The sequence below is a fragment of the Eleginops maclovinus genome, chromosome 16 (genome assembly GCF_036324505.1).
Source record: "Eleginops maclovinus isolate JMC-PN-2008 ecotype Puerto Natales chromosome 16, JC_Emac_rtc_rv5, whole genome shotgun sequence".
Classification (NCBI taxonomy): Eukaryota; Metazoa; Chordata; class Actinopteri; order Perciformes; family Eleginopidae; genus Eleginops; species Eleginops maclovinus.
The window spans coordinates 12551729-12579500 of NC_086364.1; the positions used below are offsets into that span (position 1 = coordinate 12551729).

The window sequence follows — 27772 nt, forward strand, 5'->3', positions numbered from 1 at the left end:
GTTCAGGATCCTCGGAGAGAAAGATCCCGCGCGCCCTGGCAACCTGATAAACCCAGGTAAACGCCGTTGTTTCAAACATTATTCTGCCAGTCATGTTGTCCCAGTAAACCGAAGGAGTAGACAGCAATAGAGACGGTAACGGCGGTGTAATGGCCTGAAAGGTATCGCTGATGCCCGGCGCCCACTGAGACCGTTCACTTGCACGGCGGCCTGTTCTGGCTAACTAGCTTGCTAGCTAAAGCTAGTTGGCAGTTGTCTATTAAAAGACACAATAACCGCATCTACATTGTCTTTCTTTCTGACATTCCTTTCTTGTCGCACCAACTGCTGGCCACAAATACGCTGTAAATAGCCTGACAAATGCTGCTACGACAGCTGTGTTGGGCATCTATTGCTAGTTTGCTCGTCGACCGTCTTGTGTTGTGGGAGACGGTGACGCCGTCACGGTGATGATGGCGCACACTCAGACTGAGGCTATTTGATGAGAATGCAGTCAGTGGAGCAGATAACACACAATAGATCAGTAATGTTAATTTCCAAACCCGGGTGTCATGGTCTTAGAAACATGTCTGTATCCCGAAAGCTCTCAGCTCGGCTATGCATAGCATTGACGTCCATTACGAAACCCAGGCAATAATCTATGCCCTGTGGCCTAACGTTAGGAGCTTGGCTCCTCGACGATGTCGATGGCCAGTAGTTATTACTTTGCAGTTTCTCGTTTTATTCACCACATCTGGTTGTGGAAGCTATCCCACGCATATGTGTTTGAGCGTGCAGTGTTTATGACTAATGTTACTACGGTGGGGGTATAACAGACATAAAGCTGTGGCATTCAGCCGACTGGTGTGTTCAAACAGATTACTCATGCAGAGGCCCGTTACTTAGCATACTGTCCCTACTGTTTCCGTGTTTGGGGAATACTCCATGTTAAAGGCTTAAAACGTGTTTATTTTGTAATGCTTGACCTTTCTATAGTAGTTAAAAGCAAACATAACATAATACATATATATCTTTTTGACAGACACTAGCCCAGCAGCAGTCACATGCTTGTTTGGATAGGCTTCTTTACCTGAAAAGACCAAAGCATTAAAGCTCTAGGGCAACTGTAAATGGTATCCAAGCATTTGAGAGTTTAATATACACAACTGTATACTTATCGGGAAACTAATAAAAGCCATAGGTGAGTTGTGTGATTAGCTTGTCACTGATTAGGTATACAAACGTGTATCATTGTGTAAACCTTGTAATTGTGTAAACAAAGAGGGCACATTGGGTCACAGGGCATGCAGTTACCAGGTATTCAGTAATCAAACAAGCTTAGAGGTCCAAGCTATTAATAGCATTACTGCAAATTTATTTTCCAAGTTGAAATTGATAACCTGCACCATAAGTTTGTTAGATGAATGTGACCGAGTGCTTGCAGATACCAGGCAGGGTAAGGGTTCACAGAGTTGAGCTTTTAGTTTCATATAAAATACAGTACAAGTACCTGATAGCTGTGTGTTTTTTATTTAAAACCTGTAAACCATATTATTATTATTATTATTATTATTATTATTATTATTTATTAAACCACACGCAACATTTAATAGATTCTAAGAAAATCAAGCAAACATGTGTGCGTGCTGATTGATGTACAGCTTTAAATCTGACTTGTTTCTGGCTGTGATTTTGGTCTTTTTCATGCCCTACACTTAAGAAAAAACATACTTTTCTTGTCACTGTTTTTTTCCCCCTTATTTTTAAAATTCCTTTTTTTGGTTCTGTTCTCTGCTTTAGTTTCCATGGTAACACCATCCTTGGCCTAGTTGTGAATGACCTCTAGATGAAAAGGAGTGTGTGGTCAGGGAACAAATGAGCGTGCAAACAAAATCTGTTATAGTGTGTGAGTGTATGTGCTTCATTTATCACTTTTGAATCATTGGCAGGAGTATCATGAGGCTTACCACAACCATGTTACACCTGCTACTGCAAAAACAATAAAGAAGAGCATGGAATTTGAGTTCTTTCTTGCCTGGTTAGGAAGCCAATATTGACTGTTTCTTTATTTTTTTGTGATGACCAATAATTTGTATTGCATTTTAAGCTTGTACCTATATTCATTCCATTTCAACATCATGATTGATGGTCAACCTTTAGGGCCTGTTTTTATTAGGGTAATCAGACTGTTTCCTGTTTGGCTGTTTTCTGTCACCCATTAAAGTAATGTTCAAAAATCCTCTCACCATTGTATAGTCTGAGCTTTATTTATAGTGAGGTCTGGAGATATTACTCAGACCTAATACAACAATGTTCCTTTATAACAAGAGGTAGTTACCTACTGCAGAAGCAAAAGGTTATGTGGTTAATTATAATGGTTATTTCAACTTCTCCCTCCAAAGGCAGCTAGGTTCAAAATCACAACAAACAAATCAGTAGTGTTTCTTTGTCCATGGACAAAATAGTTAAATTTGCACACGATTACCGCCATATACTCCTAGTTGCTGTTATATTAGGTCAAGATCTGACAGCGTCTTAAATGCCACTGTGCTAGGGTGTTAGACATTAGCTATATAAATGAACTGAATAATACTTGGAAGTCCCTTACGTCTGGAACAGGTCCTAAATGTCCAACTGGTACATTTAAGTGTAAATATTCACTCTCCTTTTATATCTAATTTTGACTTTTCCTAACTAGTGTGTTGCTTAAGGCTCCACTAGGGACAACTGTTGGCTTAATGTGTCTTTATGCTCTTAGCAGTAAGTGTACAGTATTAATTGCAAAGTTGGTTTGCCAAGCCTTTAGCAAAACAGTACAGTTTGAGCTGAAACCCATTTAAAAAAAGCTCCATTAAACTGAAAGAAGTAGATTTTGGTGATATTACCCTTTATGTTCATCACATCGAGGGCTCCCTCTTATATGTAGCGATTAAGGACTTAATACACACTTAAGGAACTTCAATATCTCTTCTATAAGTGCATTGGTTAATAAGTGTGAAGATAATTAAATGGGTACTCAAGTGATTCCGTTAAATATTGCACTTCCATAATGTTGGAAGTTAATGGTCAATCAAAGGGGAATGGGTAGTGGATCGTTATTGACCGTGTTCCGTGAGAAGCCATGTCGCCCAGTTTCAGGGATGGCCTATCTCGGCGCAGCGGCCGGTTATACTGGTTTCCAAACTATACACGGCTCCTTCAAGAGCTAAGCAAGATATGGTACAACTGATATCAAAGGCTGAGTAATTGGCCCTGAAACAGTATTTGACCTGTGACATTTTTAAAGTTTTAACCGCCATCACATATTTCCTCATCATGGATGTAGTAATGAGACTGATTGTAGCATCCATTTAAAGTATATATGTTTGTAATACACGTAAAGACATTTCAAGGTTGTTAAATTACAATTTTCTGGGTTAAAAAAACTAAACAACATTCTATAACTACAGAAGCCTTCTTAGTTAGATTCAGTGAATTATCAGAATGCTTTGGTCCGTTTTACAACCAAGTGTATCTTTCACCACCCTTTGTCTTTCTACAGTGTTTTACAACACATAACTGAATACAAGAACATGTCAAGCTGGCAAATTGCCTGTTCCCTGTTTTCCCCGCTCCAGGTCACTGTAGCTTTCAGTTTCTCTGGTGCTCTGATGATTAATGGAAGCGTCCAGAGTCTCCTCTCTGTGTGCACACCGCTGCCTCTCCTGCTGACCCAACCCCCAATCTATATGCAGCCCTCTCCCTTGCTGTACCCATGGCTCACACTATCATCCCTGGCTCCCTCCTTCCCTGTGTCTGAATACGACCCCCCCCACCCTTCCAGTGACAGGGCCATCGGTTTGGCCTCCTCTGAATCGCTGTAGGTTGGAGCTTTTGTCACTCGGGCAGCTGCTGTATTGTCTTTGGGAATGGTGCATATGGCACGTGGACAGCGAAGTGGGTCTGTGAGCACAGGGTCGGTGTCTGGCTGCATTTGTGAAAACCCGTCTTCTTTCATTACACTTTCAAGTATACCTGAGTGTACAGTGTGCTGGGTGTCTCGTCACTCGCTTGATGTCTTTGGCTTCTGACAGGACTAGTTTTGAAACCGCGTGCTTGTTTGCATGAGTCTTCAGATCAATTGAGAGGTCAGCGGCCAAACTGCCTCCGGTTGTGTTTGTATAATGGGTTTATAAACTGGTGGTTGGTTTGATATACTGTTTTGGAAACTCAATGACATATTTCATGGTTTATGGAGTTACATAAATTCGGCAGACATGGCAAGAATATGCTCATCATCAAACTGTTGCCTCTCACTAACCGTAAGATTGGGTAAAGACGTCTCTTGCTGAGTCATCTGCAGGCGACTCAGTGTTTTGTTACCTTAGAAGGGTCAACATGCAGCAATGTCAGGCAGGTTGGATGATCGGAGCAGAGTAAATTGGGTGTCTGTAGGTCACATCCGTCTCTCGAAATCTCTTGCTTCTTGACTTGTGACTCCTTCATGGCAATCATTTTACATTTGTCACAATGTGATTCCCCTTTCTTTTGTATTAAAAGGCAGCATTTACTATCACTTCTGTGGTATGGTATGTTAATACATGGGGCAAAAAGGTTTCTTGGTATTTACCTGGCCTACAAAGAACATATTTTTTTAGTTTAGTGAATTATTAATACTGTTGAATTTCTTCATACGATTTGATTTCGGCTGTACTTCTCTTCGTTGAGTGTGCTCAACAAGCTGTCAATAACATCATTAATGAAGGCTGCTGCTGTGCCACAGGAGGACACACTCTGTGGTCCCACACTTTTAGAATCTAAAAACGTTTTTCCTTTTTCCTTCACTAGCTTGCTCGTTAGGCTCCCTTCAGTCATGTGTTGAATTTAGATTATTCACCCTGAGTTCTTCAACTGTACAATGTGTCGGCTCTGCTTTCATCCAAGATATTGGTGGCATAGTGCACAAAATCATTAGCTTCTATTACTACGTTTAATATGTCATATATCTTTTCCAAGTTGCCAAACCAACCCTGCTTGTCATTTTCCTCTCCAATTATTGTCCCCCAATTTTCAAAATGTAATTTATTTTACATCAGTGCTGCAATTATTACAGATATAACATTTTTTATTGAAATCGTTTTGGCAACCCCTATCAACGGTCTATCCACTTAGATTAAATGTGATTAAGAGTTGCTGTTTGGGGATTGCAGAGTTTTTATTATTCATGTTCAGGTCCAATATTAAATATGTTCTCCTTTTCTGTATTGAAGTAGTCCAGCCACAATGTGAATGTGAGTGGTGGATGGTGGGCAGATCAGGGAGCTCTTAAATTGGTGGGGGGAGGCATACACAAGACCACTACAGAAGAGTGAGTGGGGGTGGGGCATGATGAAATGGACTATGGATAAGACAGGAAGGGGGTGGGGTGTTAAAGGTAAGAGTGTGAGCAAGAGAGAGGAGTGAGGAAGGACCTCAAGCTATTGATGGAAAAGAGGGGAGGGGTGGAGTGAGCCAGCAGCGTAGGAGAGTGAGCGAGAGAGGGAGGGAGAGGGAGGGGTGTGTGGGCTGAGGCTCCGCTGAATGAGGAAGCAGCAGAGCCATTTTTACTGTTGAGTAACTGCATGCTGGTCTGGCTGTGCTAGGGAGGGCGAGAGAGTGAGCTATAGGAAAGAAGTGCTCCTGAATCTTATCGGAGCCCTCTCTCCCCTCTCTTGCGTTCCCCTCCTTGCTTTCGGCTTGTGTCCATTTAAGTTGGGGAGGCCCTGGAGAGGACACACAATGGAGCGAAGAGCCTGTGGCAACTGGGCCGTTGTACTGCTGAGAGGGGGATGGGGTGGAGAGAGGACCGGTTCACACAGCTAACACAGCCTACCGGCTGTAGGCTTCCACAGCCTTTCCTCCCTGCCTGGACTGCTGTTTTCAGGCCGGGGCCTTTATTGTGGACGAGCCACCCTCAAACTCTGCTTGGACTATACTAAGGATTACTCATCGTGTTCCGTGGGATTTTAGGATACATACTACAGCCTGAAGAATAAATCCCTCCTGTGTTTTGGCTTCTGAGAAAAGAAAAACAAACTTCTATGTGATTCTTTTCACCCTTTCTCGGTTTTTGGTTTCTGTTTCTTTTTAGTGGAGTTCGTAAATGGATTACAAGATGCATGCCAAGTCAAATGATTTGCTGGATTTTCAAAAACTGGACGCCCTTCTGGAAAAAATTGCACATTCAGTCTCTGTGAAAAGGTAATGTTGTTCGTTGAGGGAGACTCTCCTTCACATTTTCAGACATTCAACAGTCCCTGACGTCTTAGAAATCCCACAAATGTTATCAATTGAAAATATTGTTTAAAAAGACAACAAGGTTAAAGTAAAGAAAGCCTCGGGTACTAGTTTTTGGGACTACCATGTGGTTAGCACTATTTCTAGTTGTACCTATCCATCAACAACCCAGTTTAGATTGGTTGTCTTGATATAAGTACTGTTATCCAGATTTCAGGCAGAATTTGTGAACCTACTACCTCCTGGTGAGAGAGGGGTGTGGGGGAAGGGGGAGTATTGAGGAAGAAGGGGGTTGTGTGTGTGGCAGTTGTAGAAACGTCTCCTGATTCCTGGCAGGGTTCGTCTTGCTCATCCTAACCAGCTGGAAGTTGAACCTGGCACGGCTGCCATGACTCTTGCCTTTTCCCGTTTATGACTCATGGCTCATCTATCTGAGTCACTTATGCTCATACACTGAGTCATACAGCAAGTTCTTGTAATCAATACGGGGGAACTTATTCAGGTTTACAAACGTGTTATGTTTGATTGGAAACAATGAATTTTGTGAGGTTTTGCTATTTTTTGGTTTAAATACCCATAAGCCAAATGTAAACAAAGTGTGCTTTAACTGGGCTTTGTTTCTAAAGAATCTCAGGCCATGGATGATTATTATTGAATTGGTAAGCATCCAAAAGTATGACTTCGATCCATCCAGAATAAAAAATACGGTACACTTGCCAAAGTGTGGAGTGTTACCATAGAAACATGGGTCAGATTTTTCTTCAATCCAAGTTTCAGAGATATTCGACTAACGTAGCAACATACCAGCCACACTCTTCTTAATGACAAATATTTTAGGTTTATAATTGTTTGTTTGGCATAACTCTGCCCTACACTGACTCTTGAGCTTGTTATTATCAAGAGATACCTTGCTACTTTCCTTTATTTCTAAAATAAATGTCCTTGGTCTGTCATTGTTATTTATTTTTGGCAGGTAACCTGTTTTATAAAGAGAATACCATTCCCTGACACACTAAGTAGACAGTCAACCTTCAGATTTCTTTGGGTTCTAGTTGAGATTGTGTGGCTGACCATTGACCAAGATTTTTGATAACATGCTGACAGAACAGCAGCAGAACGGCATCTTGTTAACATCAGCATTCCTTTCATATTGATAATTTGTGCCTTCATCGTAGGTTCCTGTCCCACTTGTTTACTCTCCAGGTGCTGAAAACACTTGTAAATAATGTCCCAGGGATGCACAACAAATAGTGTAACTTCTTTACATAATATATGTTGAGGTCTGCAATTTCTAGACATTGCTAATGTTGATTAATTATTGAATAACTATTCAACACTCCATCTTTGTCATTGGGCTTTATTTTTCAATGCGAAGATATCTGCCTCCATTCTCCGTATTGGTTTAATTTCGGGAGAAAGTTGCGTTGTTACATTGGTGTGAAATGACAGACAGAGTGGAGATTCTCTCTGGAGGACGGTTGTAGGTGGTTTTATGGAGGAGTGAAGCGGCTGGTGATGAGCAGGGAGTGTTCTTGGCCTTGTCGCCGTGGTCCCATTAATTATTTATACCTTTGCTTTCAGGCAAAACACAGGCCATCATTCTGACACTTAGAGAGGGTCTCAAGTGTAATCAGCAAGCTTATATTTTCGCCTGAAGTCACCCCCCTCCCACTCCTTTTTATGAATGATTAATAGTTTACTTTCAAACAGGGATGCAAGCATCTTGCCATTATGTTTCTCTCCTCTTCCCAAGTAGGACAGTCACTACGAGGCTGCACATACGACCAGACTTCCTGGTGAGAGATGTGCATCCCCCACCCTGGTAACTAGAGCCCCTTCCTCCCCAGGAAACATTCCACAGCATTCTGCAGTGATGTATGTCCAGGTCAGAGGTCAACTTTTATTCCTGAGCAGAGAAGGCTGTGAGACATGCAGCAACAGGAAGTGGACCTCCTGACTGACCTCTGCTTGGGGCAGCCCCAGACACGAAGTCTCACATGGCAAAGCTGCTCTTACACCAGGACAGACGGTCATTGAGAGTTTGTTTATATTACTTCATCATAAACACAGGCTGACTTCAACATCAAATTTAACTATCATAATATATCAACAAACCTACAATATACTTTCAGAGTGTTTTAAGCTTTCAGATGTGCATGTTTCTGTTTAGCTTGAGAGTGACGAGCACTTCTTGAATGTTGACAATCAAACCTGTTTTGGCTCCACTGCCATAGCTCCTAAGGTGGAGCCTTGTTAGCTATCATTTATTTGGGTTTTAAGTTCTCAGTTTTGATTTCCATTTATTGGCTGAAGAGCGTCATGCCTGTTTGTTGACTGTGCCTACATGTTGAAACATTCTTAAACAATTATTGAAACTTTGAGGATATGTAAACAAGAACCACTGAGGAAGATTTAGGCTCATTAGTTTGTTTCAAAAGATGCAGATGGTTCCTCAGTGTTTGGGTGTACAATGTCATGGGGTCACATGGAAATATTGCAACAGTTAGAGCTCCCTGTTATCACTCAACCTGCACGGGTCACCTGTTATTGTACCAGTGACATATAACACCCTTTTTGTTTTCATTGGAATTGAGATAATAATTGATAAGGCTTAGTATAAGTGCAGATGAGAACTTAAGTGATTCCTTATAAGCGTATCTCTCAAAACAAAATGTTATGTCTATAAGAAATACAACGTTTGGTTACCCCCCCTCTCAGCTGAGCTACATGGTGGCTGATTATCTAACTGAGGGATGACCTTGGTGGTTTAAATATGTCACAATTTGGATCAACAAATACCTTAAATGATCAACAACCCAATATCATCATGTGAAGTGAAACCCTTTAAAATATATCATCTCTAAGATACACCATTGGCACCATTCCTGTCCAAAGTTCATATTCAAAAGGGGCAAGAAGAAGCATAAACACTTTTCGAGTCGTACCCTCTCTGGCAAACATTGCTAGTCGAAAGTCATAGAAGGTTCAGTTCATGGTCGTGATATTTACCTTGTTTAAAAAAATCTCTTTGTACAAATACAAAAAAATATATATAATAATAATAGTCAAATAATCTTAACAGGTAAACCAAAAAAAGGAATCATCAAAGACAAAGGGAAAAAAGTAAGTAATATACATTTCAAATTTTAGATGCGTAAATGTTCTTCTGCCCTTTATAAAGCTTGAATAGAAGTTTCTCCGTCACACAAGGCTCGATATCCTCTACACTACAGCATGTGAGTCAAACAACCTCTGCTGACCTTAGTTCAAGTGCCATACAGGCCATCATTAAGAATTTATAGTGGTAGTTCCACATGTTCTCAATGACATGTACATGTTGCGTGGAGACCAAAGTGTGTAACTTTATAATTAAAACCCGTCTCACTTTTCATGACAGGCAATGTGAGATTGTCTTGCATCTCAAAAACGAATATTCAGAAGCAAAAGGCACCAACCGGCCGAGCTGTTTGCGCTACCATCAGTAGTAACCACAACTTACACTGAAGGGAAGTCTGACGTATTACAAAGCCAGTCAGTCATGGGGGATCATTTCCTCTTGAGATATACCTACAGATGTCCTAAGTTCACATATTGTTCATTCTCCCTCATTTATTTAATCTATCCCTGTGTTCCCAGAAGGGTGTTTACACTTATTGTTATTGCAGGGCCACTATGTCAATGAGTTGCTGATGTTAATGAGCTGTTAAAGACCATCTGGCGGTGCGTGTGTGCGTGTGTGCGTGTGTGCGCGTGTGCGTGCGCGTGTGTGCGCAGGCACTGAAGGCCAGCCGGAGCAATCTTATGTTATGGCTAGCTCTATTTTCTACCCTGTCCTTGTGGAAGATGTCCTGTAGCGGTGGCTCAGGTGCTCTTATTACTTGTGTCTGTATTGTTCTCCTAGCGGTCTGTGCTGTACCTGCCAGTGTTTCTGGTAGATGCTGTGTCAATTCAGACCAGCTGCTTCTTCTGTGTCCTCAGAACACTGATGCATTTGCAAAACACATTTCCCTGGATACCTTCCCTTCATTGTGCCAATAAGTCAGCATCCTTCCACATTTTGTACCCGATGATAGGAGGTTTGTATCTGGAAGATTACACCCTTCCAATGGAAACATCATAAATGATAAAAAAAAAAAAACACTTTTCTTTGTTTACATGCAACAGTGTTTGCGCAGAACAAGTCATCCGTGTCTTTCACATTTGAATTGGAACAAAAGTCTCTTTGAGAAAGTTGGTATTTATCACGGCAACAGACGCACTCAAATAGTGTTACTCTACACTAAGTAACCAGGAAAATACTCAATACAGTACAATAGTTCTGCAATAACTTTAAATCCCTTTTGACCCATAAATGTGAGGCTATTGTGTTGTTGGATTTGACTGCATAATATTCAAAATCATTTTTAATATAACTCCAAAGTAATCCTGAATTAAATGTACTAAATTATTCCCAATAAAAAATGATCGCAGGTAGTATTTACAATGGTATATCATTGCATTCAAATGTACAAATGTCCCTTTCTTTAAGGTAAGGTACAAAAACAAACCTCTAACTATGGGTGGTCAATTAAAATCAGATAAGAAGTGTTGGAATGGGATCCCTTTTCAGGACATACCTTTTAGTAAAGCCATTTGTTCTCTTTAATCACTGAAGCTATTAACATTTCCTCACTTGAAAAAAAAAGTGAAATATAGTGTTTAGCAATATTCAAAGCAAATAACTTAAGCAGTTAACTAAATAACTAGTCTCCTTTCATGTTAGAAGAGCTAATTGTCTTCCTGTTAACTTACCTTATTCTGGTCCTTCATTTCAGATAGGTCGCTGCTTAGACTAAAGGAAATCGCTCCATATCTATTTTGTTATTACTGTTTGGTTTTGGTTTTGGTTTTTCTCACACTGAATATATCTTTTCCAAACGGCTTCTGAACGGGACACGGAAAGCTGCTCTTGAGGACGTACAGTAATGACTAGAAGTTTTCCAATTTTTAAAGAACTTTTTGCTTTCTCAACCCGGCCTCTGTCTTGGTGCTTGTAGAAACAAATGTCCCCGTAAATGACATGCACTGCAATTGAATCAACATTTTGAGTATTTTTCACAAGTCACAGTTTTGAGAATAAATGCTAGCGGAAACAAAAGTGGAAATATATCCAGCAAATAGGAATGTATCTGTATCAATTTCTAAAACAAAGGGGCTATAAGTACTTTAAAAACCTGCATTCCAGCCGACAGCCTGTGAAAGTAGTTCTCCATAACAGATAGGAATGACTGGTTAGTCTGGAAGTCATTATACCGAGGCGACTAGTTTACATTATTGTCCTTCTTTGACCTCTTTTTAAAGACAGTTGACCAAGCAATGTTATCCGTATTTAAATAATGCACATTCCTGGGCTTCGACAAGTTCTGTGCTTATTTATTTGTGGTCTTATTGTCTTTTTTTGTTTGCTTTCGGCCACACAAGTACCATCTGTGATGATCTGGTATTGTTAGCATATTGGTCATTCAGATTCTCCGCTGTGTTTGAATGCCTCAGGGCAGCCAGGGCGGCGATCATGTGGTGTGCAAACTGCTTCCCTCTTCTCATGAAGTGACTCATGAAGAACCAGATAAGTCCTAGAGATATACTGTGGCGTGTTTTTATCTTTAAAGCCCTGTTGTGGGGGTGGATTTCAGTGTTCCAGACTGTGAGACTAACTCGTTCCTAATAGAGGCCAGAATACACAACCTTTACTTTATTTTTAGACAAGTAGTTCTCAAATATTATCTGCCTTGGTGTCTTAACAGCCTTTGTTTATGTCTTGAATGTGATGTCCATGACTGCCTGTAAGGGGACATGATTTATGATTGAGAGCTGCCAGATGACTCTAATTTTCCCTCACTCTACGCCCCTGTCCGCCCACATCCCTAAGCACTCCCAGGAACTGAGACAGAGTAGATAGACTGAAAACACACAAACAGACCTGAACCTCTCAGCTCTTCTGAATACAGTGTGTTTACTTTAACTGCATCAATATCAGCAGTGGGACGATATCAACTTTTATCATTGTTGTGAACTGAATATAATTGATTTGAACTCTTAAAGGTCTCCTATTATGTTATATTTGAACAATATATTGTAGGGCAATATCTGTACAAAACTTGTCTGTGAAGTGTTTTGCTCAAAATACCAAACAGATCACCCATTGTAGCATGCCTCATACCCCTCTATTTCAGCCCTGTTCCTGAAGTGCTGATTCTGTGACTGTCGCTTTAAATAAGAGCTGACCGGAAGCTGGCCACGCTTTTTTGGAGCATCATGATCTCTCTGTGAAGAGAGAAGTTTCAGAGATACTCAGCTAAACGCTGCCGTGATTAAATGCCATATTATCTTCCAAACCACATCAAGCATTACTTCTGAAACACTTCTCAGTGTTTACCAGTAGAACAGATACATTATATGTATTATACAGTGGGGCAAAAAAGTATTTAGTCAGCCACCAATTGTGCAAGTTCTCCCATTTAAAAAGATGAGAGATGCTTGTAATTTTCATCATAGGTACACTTCAACTATGAGAGACAAAATGGGGGAAACAATCCAGGAAATCACATTGTAGGATTTTTAATGAATTAATTGGTAAATTCCTCGGTAAAATAAGTATTTGGTCACCTACAAACAAGCAAGATTTCTGGCTCTCAGACCTGTAACTTCATCTTTAAGAGGCTCCTCTGTCCTCCACTCGTTACCTGTATTAATGGCACCTTTTTGAACTCGTTATCATTATAAAAGACACCTGTCCACAACCTCAAACAGTCATACTCCAAACTCTACTATGGCCAAGACCAAAGAGCTGTCAGAGGAGACCAGGGACAAAATTGTAGACCTGCACCAGGCTGGGAAAACTGAATCTGCAATAGGTAAGCAGCTTGGTGTGAAGAAATCAACTGTGGGAGCAATTATTAGAAAATGGAAGACATACAAGACCACTGCTAATCTCCCTCGATCTGTGGCTCCACGCAAGATCTCACCCCGTGGGGTCAAAATGATCACAAGAACGGTGAGCAAAATGCCCAGAACCACACGGGGGGACCTAGTGAATGACCTGCAGAGAGCTGGGGCCAAAGTAACAGAGGCTACCATCAGTAACACACTACGCCGCCAGGGACTTAAATCCTGCAGTTCCAGACGTGTCCCCCTGCTTAAGCCAGTACATGTCCAGGCCCGTCTGAAGTTTGCATTCGGATGATCCAGAAGAGGATTGGGAGAATGTCATATGGTCAGATGAAACCAAAATAGAACTTTTTGGTAAAAACTCAACTCGTCGTGTTTGGAGGAGAAAGAATGCAGAGTTGCATCCAAAGAACACCATACCTACTGTGAAGCATGGGGGTGGGAACATCATGCTTTGGGGCTGTTGTTCTGCAAAGGGACCAGGACGACTGATCCGTGTAAAGGAAAGAATGAATGGGGCCATGTATCGTGAGATTTTGAGTGAAAACCTCCTTCCATCAGCAAGGGCACTGAAGATGAAGTGTGGCTGGGTCTTTCAGCATGACAATGATCCCAAACACACCGCCAGGGCAACGAAGGAGTGGCTTTGTAAGAAGCATTTCAAGGTCCTGGAGTGGCCTAGCCAGTCTCCAGATCTCAACCACATAAAAAATCTTTGGAGGGAGTTGAAAGTCCGTGTTGCCCAGCGACAGCCCCAAAACATCACTGCTTTAGAGGAGATCTGCATGGAGGAATGGGCCAAAATACCAGCAACAGTGTGTGAAAACCTTGTGAAGACTTACAGAAAACGTTTGACCTCTGTCATTGCCAACAAAGGGTATATAACAAAGTATTGAGATGAACTTTTGTTATTGACCAAATACTTATTTTCCACAATAATTTGAAAATAAATTCTTTAAAAATCAGACAATGTGATTTTCTGGATTTTTTTTTCTCATTCTGTCTCTCATAGTTGAAGTGTACCTATGATGAAAATTACAGGCCTCTCTCATCTTTTTAAATGGGAGAACTTGCACAATTGGTGGCTGACTAAATACTTTTTTGCCCCACTGTATATACAACAACTCTAAGTCCCTCCTGCAGACATCCTGCTGAACACACAGACACACAGAGGTGCTGCGGATGGGGAATTCAGCTCGCGACTGTATATTGCTTACAATTGCTTATTGCTTTGGAGGTGTCACGTAGGCGGGACGGTGCCAGGAGTTCAGCGCAAAACCAGCCCACATTTCGGTTATTGTGTCATAACGAAAGCAAATCTGGATCAGCTCGTTTGTACTCCCGTTTTTAGAGATGTGGGTAAGGACGAAAAGAGAGAGGGTTGTATTTTCTGACACTTTGTGAGTCTACTGACACACCAGGGACACATATTTATGTATAAAAGACAGCAAAAAGTGCATTTTGCATAATAGGGGACCTTTTAAATTTGCAAAACAAGATGTTTTATGACTTGTTGTGGATAAGAACCTCACTTTTTAAAACATAACGGCTGTTACTTGAGAAAAAAATTAGCTGATTAATCTGTTAAATGTTCAGCAGGGTTACTTGGCTATGGCAAATATTGCTATAATTTTTAAGTTGGTCATAATTTGGATCACAAAACCCAAAAAGTGGATTATCTTGGTCTCTCTTTCCATCATCCTGGTTTGAGCTGAACTGAGAGCCATGTCTGACAGTGAGGGCCTCTAGGGAGTGTCTCTCACAGGACAAGGGGCCCCTTCCTTCCCTGCAGGGCAGGAGGGCACAGTGAGTCTGTGGCCCTGGGAAGCGGGCAAGGGGTGGGAGGAAAAAATGGTTGGCTGGGGCCACATGCCACCTGTCTAATTGAAGCTGAGGTTTTACTTAATATTTCAGCTATTGTTGTAATTGTTATCAGGCACAACCGTTCTTACTGTGTGTGTGGGGTCCTGATTTTATCCCCAATAATAACACAGCCCAGAGAGTAATATCACACTCATAACAAGGCCTAAAAAAAATCTAACTCCAAAAAATGTTCTTTGTGGTATGTTGTTTGATCACGTCAGATGTCAAAATTGTTTGTAGCTGCTCCAAACAGCCTCGATCAGAAAGCGGGGTGAAAACCCGTCCATTATAGAGACTGGCAAGAAGACACAGTGAACCGTTTAAACATGGAAAACTGACACTGTTATTTGAATCTATATTGTTTCACTTGGTTGTACATGAAAGAAGCTGGACTGACCAAACACAATGAATGTTTCCAAATATGCTAATTTTGGCTTTTTTTTCGCCTCTCCCCAGAGAGTCCAGTGAGGAGTGCAATGGGATCAGCGGTGCTCTGTCAGTGGAGTCTGTGCCGGGGCCAAGACTGAACTGGTGTCCTGCCAACACCACTACCCCTGCCCCTGCAGCTCCAGCTCCTGCTCGGGGGACTGAGCCCGCGCCCAACCCTGTCAGAATGGGAGACGGCCTGGATGCAGCGCAGATGTCGGGCAGCAACAGCAGTAGCAGCAGCGGCCAGGGGCAGGCCCAGCAAATGGGCAACCCCCCACCCCCAGAGTACATCAATCCCAACAGGCCAAAGCGCCAGACTAATCAGCTGCAGTACCTGCTCAAGGTGGTGGTGAAGGCCCTGTGGAAACACCAGTTTGCCTGGCCCTTTCATATACCCGTGGATGCGATCAAACTCAACCTGCCTGTGAGTACCAGCTTTGCCACCTGCCTTCCAACTTTCATCAGGGCGTCACTGAGGCACACTCATACTGAAAGCAAAAGTTGCTCGACTCAAATTATTTTTCCTTATTAAGAGACCACTTCAGCATTATCAGTTTCTCCGGTTCTACTTTTTATAGGTTTGTCTTTAAGTTTAATTAAAAAAAAAAAAAAAATTGTGCGTATTCTATAAACTACTGACCACATTTCTCTGTGTTGGAATTCAACAGACACTGGCCTGGCTGCCATACATGTAGAGATTGAGGTTTAAGAAACATTTGGAGTGGTCTCTACATTTTGTTACGGAGCTGTTTTTGACTCTGATCTTTATTTTTTATAAAAGTGTGAACAGCACGAGGAATCTGATCTTTTCTGATTTGGGCTCTTAAACATGTGTTAGTAAACGTGTGGGAGAAAGTGTGGGAGAGAGAGTCGCCAACCGCATGCTTTAAAATGATCTTACAAGCTTTATCATAATCCTAATATTTGTGATATCTTTGTTGACAAAGACAGCAGTGGATTTCTACTGAAATCTCGGCAGGTTCATGGTGTCTCAATTGCATCGCTGACTCACTTTTATGCCACCTTTTTCAGGACTACTACACAATAATCAAGATTCCTATGGACATGGGAACAATCAAGAGAAGGCTTGAGAACAGTTACTACTGGAATGCCCAAGAATGTATCCAAGACTTCAACACAATGTTTACCAACTGCTACATATACAACAAGGTGACGTATTCGTGCGCTGGAGCTCTTGTTAACATAAAGTCCAAAAGGTTTTTAAAATGCCTCCTCTTTTTGCTGACTGTGTTTGTCTCCCCCTGCAGCCTGGAGATGACATTGTCTTAATGGCTGAGGCTCTAGAGAAGGTATTCCTCCAAAGGGTCACAGAAATGCCTCAGGAAGAAACTGAGATTGTTGTCATGACAGGGAAGGGACGTGGCAGGGGCAGAAGAGAAGGAAGTATGTGATTTTCTGCTTTACCCAATCTTTTTGCTCACAACCTCTGTGAGACTTATATTTAACCAAATGTTTCCTAACCCAGGTCTGAACTTGAAACCGGGGGGCCTCATTGAATCTTCGCCCACGACTCCTCTGACACGCGGTCTGTCAAACCTCTCGGCAGCACCACAGATCAGGGGACCGGTGCCGGGCCCGCCTTCACTACCTCCCCAGCCTTTGATGCAGGCCCTGCCGTCCCACATGCCCCCCCACATGCCCCCACACATGCCACCCCACTTGCCACCCCACATGCCACCCCACATGCCACCCCACATGCCACCCCACATGCCCCCCCACATGCCCTCCCACATGCCCCCCACGTTACCCAGCCATGCGCCACAGCTCGGAGCCCCCTACTCATTGGGCCAATCTGACTGTGCTCCTCAAGTTCCCATGATGACTTCTGTGCCTCCCCCTGCTCAGACCGCGCTTCCCCCAGCATCCATCCAGAATGTTGCACCCATGCTGCAGAACTCCATAACCATGACCAAAGTGAGTGTGATTTACTAAACAGCACAGAAGTTCTTTGAGATGCCAACAGAAATACTGTTTTGAAACGCTGGAGGGGTGGAGGGGGGTTGAAAAAGTTGTCCAAGCCAATTAAATTATTGCCAATTGCCCTATTATGCAAAATGCACTTTTTCCTTCTTTTATACATACATATGTGTCCCCGGTGTGTAAGGAGACTCACAGAAGTGTGTCAGAAAATACAGCCCTCTCTCTTTTCCTCCTTACCCACATCTCTAAAAACGGGGGTACAAACGAGCTGATCCAGATTTGCTGCCGTTATGACTTCATAACCAAAATGTGGGCTGGCTTTACATTGAACTCCTGGCAACGTCCCGCCCATGACACGTCTCAACCTATCGTCCACCATATACAGTCGCGAGCTGAATCCCCTCCGCAGCACCTCTGTATCTCTGTGCAGGATGTCTGCAGGAGGGACTTAGTTGTTATATAATACATATAAAGTCACGGTTCTACTAGTAAACACTGAGAAGTGTTTCAGAAATAATGCTGGATGTGGTTTGGAAGATAATATGAGGTTTAATCAGGGCAGCGTTTAGCTGAGCATCTCCGTTAGAAAGTTCTCTCTTCACAGAGAGATCATGATGCTCCAAAGAAGCGTGGCCAGCTTCAGGTCAGCTCTTATTTAAAGCGACAGTCACAGAATCAGCACTTCAGGAGCAGGGCTGAAATAGAGGGGGATGAGGCATGCTACAATGGATGATCTGTTTGGTAATTTGAGCAAAACACTTCACAGACAAGTTTTGTATAGATATTGCCCTACAATATATTGTTTAACTATAGCATATTAGCAGACCTTTAACGATGGATTTGCTTGCCCTTTTACACCATCTCTCTTTGTTTTCACTTTTATCCAGATAAAAAAGAGCCAGAAAAGGAAAGCTGACACCACGACGCCCACAGCAAACGACCAACTGAGTGAATCTTCACCAGCAGAGTCCAAATCTGGGAAGACACTACCGAGGCGAGAGAGTGCCCGGCCTCCAAAACTGTTGAAAAAGGAGGCTCCCGACTCCCAGCATCACATTGGGATGGTGATGGGACTGAGTGGACCAAGCGGGGGTCATAGCCCCAAACCACAGGATCAGCTAGGATACTGTGCAAGTCTGGTCCGGGAGATGCTGTCCAAGAAGCACGCTGCTTATGCCTGGCCTTTCTACAAACCTGTGGATGTGGCTGCACTGGGACTCCACGATTATCATGACATCATCAAATATCCGATGGACCTCAGCACCATCAAGGTGATGCATCATTCATTATAGTTTCATAACATATTGACAAAGTACTTTCTGGCCTGACAAGAAACTCATTTTCTGAATGTCCTTCACAGGTGAAGCTGGAGAACAGGCAATACCGAGAACCCCAGGAGTTTGCTGCTGACGTACGATTCATGTTTTCTAACTGCTACAAATATAATCCTCCAGACCATGAGGTGGTAGCCATGGCCCGCAAACTACAGGTAAATAAAGTCTGAGCATAACACAAACAATGTTCCTGTGGTAAGAAAGGGAAGGCAAACTTGAATAAATGGACAATTATACATCTTATAGTTAGAAGTCAAAACCATAATGTGTGTATCCATGTTTTGTAGTGACGCCAGATGTCCAATGCATTAACTAATAGAAAAGTAAACAACCATTAAAGCATGGCACTGGTGACCTTTGCAAGGAAATCTATTTTGGATAAGTTGTATAGCACGTTTGCTTCAAATGCGTAAAAAGAAAAGAAATTAGAACACAAAGAAATAAACAATGCTAAAGTGTAGACATCTCAAAGAAGAAATACAAATGAACTGTCATTAGAGAAAAGATATATATATATACAGTTGACTATGAAGATAAATAATCTATAAACTGTCAGACAAGTAAACACTATGGAAATGAACAACATATAAAGCAGGATATTAAAGACATAATAGTGCAATGAATGGAATATTAAATGTATATAAATGTGAAGTATAAAAAGTGAAAGTTGTGTTTTGTCGGGATGCTATTGACGTTTTTGTCGATCACATCTCCCAACTTTCATTAATGTTTTTGTGTCTGTGAGTATTGAGTCTCTTCTACATGCATACACTTTGTGTTTTTGACCTGTTTGTTACTTCCCATTTCATAGGATGTCTTTGAGATGCGTTTTGCCAAGATGCCAGATGAACTGGAGACCAAGCCTCTGGTCCCTGCCCCAGCTCCTGTACTTCACCATCCTGCCCCAGTTAAGCCCCAGCCTCCTTTGGCCCACGTCGCCTCCTCCTCAGACAGCTCCAGTGACTCGTCCTCTGAGTCCGAGTCTTCCACAGATGACTCGGAAGAGGAGAGAGCCCACAGGCTAGCAGAGCTCCAGGAACAGGTCAGTAACCAGAGTAGAATTACGGTGGCCGCAAATGAGTTGTCTGGTCCTTGTTACCCTTTTGTGAGAACTGGTCTTTTCTCTGTATACAGTTGAAGGCTGTCCACGAGCAGTTGGCTGCTTTGTCCCAGCCACAAGCCAGCAAACCAAAAAGGAAAGAGAAGGAGAAGGAGAAGAAGGAAAAGGAAAAGGAAAAGGAAAAGGAGAAGAAAAAAGAGAAGCATAAGAAAAAGGGAGCTATGTCTGGCCTTGTTGATGAGATCCAGGATGCAACACCTGTCCCGCATCTCTCCAAGAAGAACAAGACCAGTAACAATAACAACAAGGAGGTGGTATCCAAGAAGAAAGCTAGGTAGGTCTCAAACTTCATCACCTTTCTCCCTGACTTTATGGGTCTCTGTGCAGTTGTGGCCATGGATTCATTTTCGAGTCGTACAATGCATAATGTTTTATAATTGGTAGGGGATTTTATTACATCCTCATCACCTGTGGTAGTTTAAATGTATCTAGTGTTAGTTGTAAGGCATTTGAGCTGTGGTTTCCTAAAGTTATTATGTAAACATAGGCTTGTCACTGTTATAAATCCATACCTTTTACGATTTTGTTCTTCTAGTAAAAAGGATGTGATGAAACTCAATCATCCCGCCAACCTGCCGCCAGTTCCCAGCCTGGAAGACGATCTGGGAGCTGCTGGGTCTTCGGCTTCAGGGGAAAAAGGCAAGCCTATGACGTACGAAGAGAAAAGGCAGCTAAGCTTGGACATCAACAAGCTTCCTGGTGACAAGCTTGGCCGTGTAGTGCACATCATCCAGTCCAGAGAGCCTTCACTCAAAAACTCAAACCCTGATGAGATCGAGATTGACTTTGAGACGCTAAAGCCTTCCACTCTGCGCGAGCTGGAGAGATATGTGTCTTCCTGCCTCCGCAAGAAGAAAAAGTTTCCAGGTAAGCCACTCTCAGAAACCACCAAGGGGAGTCGGCCCAGAGTGTAAACAGCTGAGTGTGTTATTGTCTTACTGTTTGATGATTTATTGGAAGTGTATGAACACATAGTTGTTACTTTGCAGCAGAGAAGCCAGTGGAGTCCATGGCTACCTCCAAAAAGACTGGATCCTCTTCAGACAGCAGCGGCTCCAGCACAGACAGCGAAGCTGAAGCGACAGGTGACTGACTGCTGAAGTTGACAGTTCACATGGCCACAATTTAAAAAAAATCAATTTTTTTTATTTTTTTTTAAGTAAATGTTTCGGTCTTCATCTTTTTTTTACATTTTTCAGGAATAATAAAGCATCAGAAGAAGAAGGGCCAGTCTGTGAAGGAGGGGAAGAAGCCTCATCCTCATTTACACATTCAGAGTGGCCCTGCTCAGGCTGGGCTTCATTCCCATATAGCAGGCCTTCAGTCCAACATTCAGATGAAGCAGCAGCATCAGCCCTCCCCCGCAGGGTTCATCGCTCCCCCCGTAGCTGCTCTGGAGTCTTCCCAACTACTGGAAACTAGCTTTGAGTCCCTGCCGCCTTTCGGCCAGCCCCTCATGCATCTGCCCCATCACACAGGCAACTCCTCCTCCTCACCCGCAGCTCCACATCTCAACGCTCATTCTGCTGGCCCAGTGTCCCCTGAAACCCACCCCTTCCTCAACCAGCATCCCGTCCTCACGTCTCCGGGTAAGGCCATATGTACGCTAAAGCATTTTTTAATTCTAATATTAATTGCCACTCAAATGTTGTTGTTTTTTTATATGTATACAGTATATAGTTACACAGGTGCAGCGTGGGGATTCTTTTGCTTTTTACAGTGAACTTCGGTTTTCATTTAACTTTCAAATAATTAACATCATGACTTTTTCTATCCATCCGTATTCCTGGATACACTTATTTTATCCGACTGCTGTGATTGGCTCGGCTATTACTTTTTTGTTTTAGATTCTCCCTAACCACTTTCAGCTGTTCAGAAAATATGTAATCGAGCTCCTGCTGTAGTTTCTGTTATACTCCAGTGGTTTAACTTCAGTGTCTGATATCACAGTGGAGAGCACTTTTATGAATGTCTTCTTTCTTTTTTTTTACTTCCCACAAAACAAAATGTTAAAAAAGTGTTCACATTTTGTAAACATGTAAAAAGTGAACACAATTATTCCAGTTAGAAAGACATCACGTAACAACACATTTGTATTTAATGATACGTTTCATTTCTGTTTCTTTCCCGGAACTGTGCAACCTTAGCCTTGCACATCTCCATGCCTCAGCAGCCTTCCCGACCCAGTCACAAGGCGGCGCCTCTTCATCCCAAACCCCCCCAGCAGCAAGCAGCACCCCCTCAGCCCACCCTGCCGCCGCAGCAGCAGCAGCAGCAGCCGCAGCCGCAGCCGCCCCAGACAGCAGCACCACCACCACCACCACCACAGCACCAGCTTCCCCCCCAGATCCTCCACCCTGCTCAGCCTCTGCACCAGCGGCCCATGTCCCCCCCAACACTCACCCCCCAGGGCTTGCTTTCTTCCCAGCCTCCCCAGATGCTGCTAGAGGATGATGAAGAGCCAGGGTCTACAACCCCTCTGAACCAAGTACAATTATACCTGCAGCAGTTCCAGCAAGCCCGTCAGCCCCAGCAGTCCATGCAGTCGCTACAGGCGCAGGTTCGTCAGCAGCAACAACAACAACAACAACAACAACAACAACAACAACAACAACAACCAGGACAGATCTCTCTCCTGCAGTCTGTGCAGGGACAGTCTCAACTTCCCTCCCAGACCACACTGCCTCCTCCACAGCTCACTATTCAGTCCCAGACACAGCCCCCCCCATCACATCAGGCCCCGCCCCAACAGATGCCTCTCCACCAGGCCCGCCACATGCAGCACGCCCAGCTGCAGCAACAGCAGCCGCAACAACTGAACTACCAGCAGGCTCCTGGACTAGCTGGTCAGTCCCAAGGATCACAACACAAGGTATCCATGCCGACCAACAAAGCACAGCAGGTCATCCAGCAGCAGCAGCAGCAGCAGCAGCAGCAGCAGCAGCAGCCCTCCCCTCGCCCGCCTAAGGCTGACCCTTACAACGCAGGTGAGTGTAAGGAGATGAGACTAAAGTGTGTTGTTTCACTGGTTGGTGACGCACAGATTGATGGACTGTTTGCTGATGTTTGTTATGCCTCTCTTTCTGTGGACAGGTCACTTAAGGGACAACCCATCGCCTCTCATGATGCATTCCCCGCAACTTCCCCAGTTTCCACCTGTGTCCCATCAGTCCCCACCTCAGAACATGCAGCCCAAAAAGGTGCGAGATGCTTTTGAGAAACCGTTAATGCAGGACTGTCCTGTCTCCACATGCCTGAGTCTGACTCTGTGTGTTTGTCCTGCAGCAGAGGAGCCAGGGGAACCACGGCGTTATAAAGGAGGAGAAACTTCCTCCATCGCCAGTGATGAGAGGAGAACTATTCAACCCGGCCATGAGACCTGACCATCACAAACATCCTGATCACAAGCCTTCTCAAACAAGTGAGTAGTAATAATAATAATAATAATAATAATAAAACACTTTATCTGTATAGCACCTTTCATGCACAAAGCAGCCCAAAGTGCTTCACAGAACAAGAGGAACATTTAACAATAATAATAAATAGAGAACAATCCAGAACATCAACAGTGATCCTAATGAAATTATCTGTGAAGCTGACGAGAAATTAAAAATATGTTAAAATAAAACAATTCATTAAAAATATGTTAAAATAAAAGCGAAACAGAAAGTATACAGTAAAACACGGATAATGAAAGTTAACCAAGCCATATTAAAAAGATAGGTCTTTTTAAGAATGCTTGTTTTTACTGGGGCTTAAATTAGAGAGGCATCGATACTCTGTCCTGCCAATTCAGATTTGTGTCACTTTTTTCCAATGAAAATGTAATTTTATGTTCCTACAAGTTAGAGTATGCGTGTATGTAGGCCAATTATTAGTCAATCAAAATGTATTCATACAGTCTGATCGGGGGGCTTTACGATCTATAAACCACACAGCACCCCCTTTCCCACACCAGTACTGGCCTATCACATTCTAATCAGCTTATTTCCACCGGTGGCCAATCGATCGGTGTAGCTCCAGTTGAAATGGACTGGAACGGAGAATTGTAGCATCTACACAAAATACTGAGACTATTCTTGTGTGTCTTCCTGTGTTGCGCAGATGTGAAATCCATGGACAGCTTGCGACCCGTCATCCGCTCCTCTGAGTCCAGTGGACCGCCCTCCTCTCAGCAAGACAAGGAAAAGTTCAAGCAGGACTCCAAGACACCTATTGCCCCCAAAAAGGTACAGGTGGGTGTAATATTCACGTTTAAAAATGATCTTGTACATATCTCCCAGTTCTCAGAGTATGAACTTAATGGTATTGCATCTTGCAAGATTTCTGAACATGGCCGATAACTAATGGGACTTTCCTCTCTGTGTGTGTTTCAGGATGTCAAATTGAAGAACATGGGCTCATGGGCCAGCCTGGCCCAAAAGTCCACATCTACACCCTCATCTGCGGTAAAGTCATCGAGTGACAGTTTTGAGCAATTTCGCCGAGCCGCCCGGGAGAAGGAGGAGAGGGAGAAGGCCCTGAAGGCCCAAGCCGAGCAGCTGGAGAAAGACAGGCTACGCAGAGAGCAGGACAAACTACGGTAAGGCTGTCAATAGAACAAACACACAGGACTGCAATGGTTACCTCAAAGTAACCATTTAAAGACTGTAGCGTTTGAGGACATGCACTTGAATAACGCATCATTATAAGGCACTAGAAAATTAAGTTTTGGAGGCTTGTTTTCTCTGTGTTGAGTCCATCTAAATACAGGTCAAGTAAAGCTTCACAGAGCCTTTGCGTTAGACAGTTTTAAACTGCATGGTTGATGTTACACTTTCAACGGCATACAGATAATTTAAAAAGACTGGCTTCGTTATAACTTGATGACAAATCAATACACTTTTCCTGCAGATGTATTTGGGTAGATGATGAAGCCAGAAACCTTGTATTATGAAGAGATGTGTTGTGCCCTCTAGTGGACATGTTGTAGCCCGTTTCTAGATTGTAGGAATGCAGTGTAGTAAAGAATAGTGAGACCGATTTCTAAAGAAAGCTTTGCTCAATAGTCTTTTGTTTCTTCTGTCAGTTTAGAAACCAGCTAACTGTTTCCTTAAGCTAAGACCTCTCTGTGTTTGTTTAGGTTTGAATGCTTTATGTTATCTTGTTGTATTATTAGCACAGCCATTTTCTTAAAAGAAACCTAATGTGAACCCCCGAATGTTTGTCTGAATGTTTTCCAGAGGGCGAGATGATGAGGATATAATGGAGCCAACCAGAAGGGTGCACGAGGAGCCACGCAGGCGTCTTGAGCAGCAACACATTCAAGCTCCTTCGCAGCAACATCAACAGCAACCGCAGCAGCAGCAGCAGCAGCAGCAGCAGCAGCAGCAGCCGCCACCGCCGCAGCAGCAGCAGCAGCAGGAGCCCCCACCTGCTGCCATCCAGCAGCCCGCTGCCCCCCCCACACCGCCTCAGTCCGCTGCACAGAATCCACTCGACCAACAGAGGGAGCTCGCTCGCCGGCGAGAGCAGGAGAGGAGGAGGCGAGAAGCGGTGAGTTACTGTGTTTGGTTTACGGGGATTAGTAAGATGCTCACTGTAACGTACTATAAAAGATTGTTAGTTATCAGAGATAAAGATTCTGAGCTAAATTTGGACTCAAACAAGTAAAAAGGGATTTTACATGTGGAGCTGTAGGAGTCCTTTTCCAGTAGTTTGAGGGAATACTAATCGTCTTCTCTCCCTCCAGATGGCAGCAACAATTGACATGAATTTCCAAAGTGACTTAATGGCTATCTTTGAGGAAAACCTTTTCTGAGGAGAGGAGCAACTGAAACGTAACTGCAAAAAAACAAAACAAAACACTTGCATTATGTAAACTTCCTCGAAGAAGAGACGCTTGGCCACCACGCACCGCGGAGGGACACGGACTGTATGTAGACGTGATGGGCCCTCAGAGAGCGAGGACTGAGGCTGGACGGGCGCCCACAGCTCGCTTTGCCCCTGTTGACGGGACACACACAACACATGGGGATCGTATTGGATGTCACATCCTGGGAATTTGGCATTGCCTGCCTGATTTAACGGGAGGAAGAGGACTCCTGTTGGCACAGTTTGCCTTTTTTCACTTACAGCGTGCGTGGGCGCTTTAAATCGCTGGAGAAAAAGACACCCTAATAGTTATGAAATGCTCTGATAATGTACTGACAGACTGTGCAGACGTGTTTTGAAACTGCCAGGTGTCTAAGATGGTGAAGAAGACTGGTGTTTTATGTTCTGTTTTGTTTTTGATTGTTGTAAGTGAACAAATGAAATGGTTGTCGGGGCAACTTCCATACTGTATATCATGTATATTTCTCAGCAGAGAAGGTACAGTTTGCCTTACACCTCTTTCCTAAACAGACCATTGTGTACTGCACACGTTGACAAACAAATAACATTTACAACAAGGAGGAGAAGCAGTGCAGACCTTTTTTCATCAACTAGTATCTACTGTAAAGAAGTATTTTCTTATACGACAATAACTGTTTATTTTGGATCTTTGTTTTCCTTCTTTGAATCGACATACCTTCACACTCCACCACCTCTGTCTATGCCAAACTACCCATTATCTTTTATGCTAAATTACTTGTCCTAAAACATGGTAGGTAGCTAGAGACAAAAAAACCCTGAATATATGCATTATCATAGTTCCTGCAAGTATTTATCAAAGACAGAATCAGTTTTCATCCTGCCTTGTATTTTTCATTTAGAGCTACACTTGTTAGCAGTAAAGGGGAAAGGGTCGGCCATTTCTGCGCGTTAGTTGGAATATGATTTCACTACAAGTTTAGCAACATTGTTTGTATTACACTTTAAGACATAATGTTGGAAATGTTGATATCATTGGCGTGTTTGCAGCAGTCAAACTACTGGATCAGTCAAGAAATGACATGAGGAGTCCCTTGCTGTTCTGCTCTGTTCTGATCCAAGCTACGTTTGGATTAAAGTGCCGGCAGCGGGAAAGGGGCAATCGATAAAATGACAAAGGATTTAACACCTTTCTGTAGCTGTTACTTGAATCTGGTTTAGTAAAAAAAAAAATGGCTGGAAGGAGCCCCTTGCTTCAAACCTCTTCTAATTCACTGAGGGCACACTGTCAACAGTACGAAGAAAAGACAAACAGAAATTAAGAGACGGAACAAACGTTGAAAAACAGTTTTATTTTATATCTTTGTTCTTGTTCAATAATAGTGGATGTGAGTTATAATTCTGTTATCGGAGACATTGTTTGGACCGGGGATGGGTTAAAATCTGAATGCATCTCGTCTTCTTCACTTGTCTCTTATGGTGTTTTTCTCCAGTGCCTGTATTGTATTGCAATTCTCGTTGGCTTATATTACACTTCGAGGGGGTTTAGAAAAGGGGGCAGGGCAGGATTGGGTGGTGTAATATTTGAAATGGGAGGGAGATTTTTGAAAGAGTTTGTGTAAAAAAACTAAAAACTAAAAAAGGAACAAAAAAAAAGGAAAAGACAGCGTTTTATATTTTACCCGTTGTCAATATTCGGGTTTTAAATTTAGTTTTAGCTGGACTTCTATGAGTGTACACATCTGACAACTACTTTCTCATTTGTTCAATCAGCAGATTTTAGGTAGATATGTTTCAGCGTTGCCACACTAGCGTTTGAGTCTGGTCTGTGAGTGTGACTGTGTAAATTTGGACGGCTGTGTGACTGTGTGTTTTGTTTTTGTTGAATTTTTTAAAAGTGTGCTGCAAGAGGCATGTTCCCCGATGTAGATAAGCATTCTATTGATGAGGAGAATAAACAGATAAACTTCAGGAGAACTTGTTTCTATTCTTAAGTCACCTTTTTAATGTCTATGAAGTCTACCATATATGAATATAGAATATTAATTATTAGCCTGGTTTTGAAAGGGTAAAAAAACAATTCATTCCTTTT

The 27772-nt window shown here is 42.8% G+C and overlaps 1 protein-coding gene across 6 annotated transcripts; it reads left to right on the forward strand.

The window, feature by feature from the left end:
• brd4 (bromodomain containing 4) lies at positions 1-27651 on the forward strand. Of its 6 annotated transcripts, none has more exons than XM_063903050.1 (19): positions 1-56; positions 15481-15877; positions 16486-16623; positions 16722-16857; positions 16940-17388; positions 18282-18665; positions 18755-18883; positions 19540-19770; positions 19863-20122; positions 20384-20715; positions 20838-20933; positions 21048-21449; positions 21996-22835; positions 22942-23048; positions 23134-23269; positions 23953-24083; positions 24225-24430; positions 25071-25383; positions 25580-27651. In XM_063903050.1, the coding sequence occupies exons 2-19, from the start codon at positions 15638-15640 to the stop codon at positions 25646-25648; spliced, it is 4599 nt and encodes a 1532-aa protein (XP_063759120.1). In that variant the 5' UTR covers positions 1-56; positions 15481-15637; the 3' UTR covers positions 25649-27651. The 6 variants fall into 6 exon arrangements, with proteins under 6 accessions (XP_063759120.1, XP_063759116.1, XP_063759118.1 ...); XM_063903046.1 differs by lacking the exon at positions 1-56 and adding an exon at positions 5572-6198; XM_063903048.1 differs by lacking the exon at positions 1-56 and adding an exon at positions 5572-6198 and having other exon boundaries at positions 23953-24077.
• The last annotated feature ends 121 nt before the right edge of the window (positions 27652-27772 follow it).

Excerpts from the sequence above, each read along its gene's own strand:
- brd4 (XM_063903046.1), top strand. The coding sequence starts at position 6,101 with ATGGATTACAAGATGCATGCCAAGTCAAATGATTTGCTGGATTTTCAA. Across the intron at positions 21,450-21,995 it reads GTCTCCGGGTAAGGCCATAT|CCTTGCACATCTCCATGCCT; the intron begins GTACGCTAAAGC and ends GTGCAACCTTAG. Across the intron at positions 22,836-22,941 it reads GGCTGACCCTTACAACGCAG|GTCACTTAAGGGACAACCCA; the intron begins GTGAGTGTAAGG and ends TTCTGTGGACAG.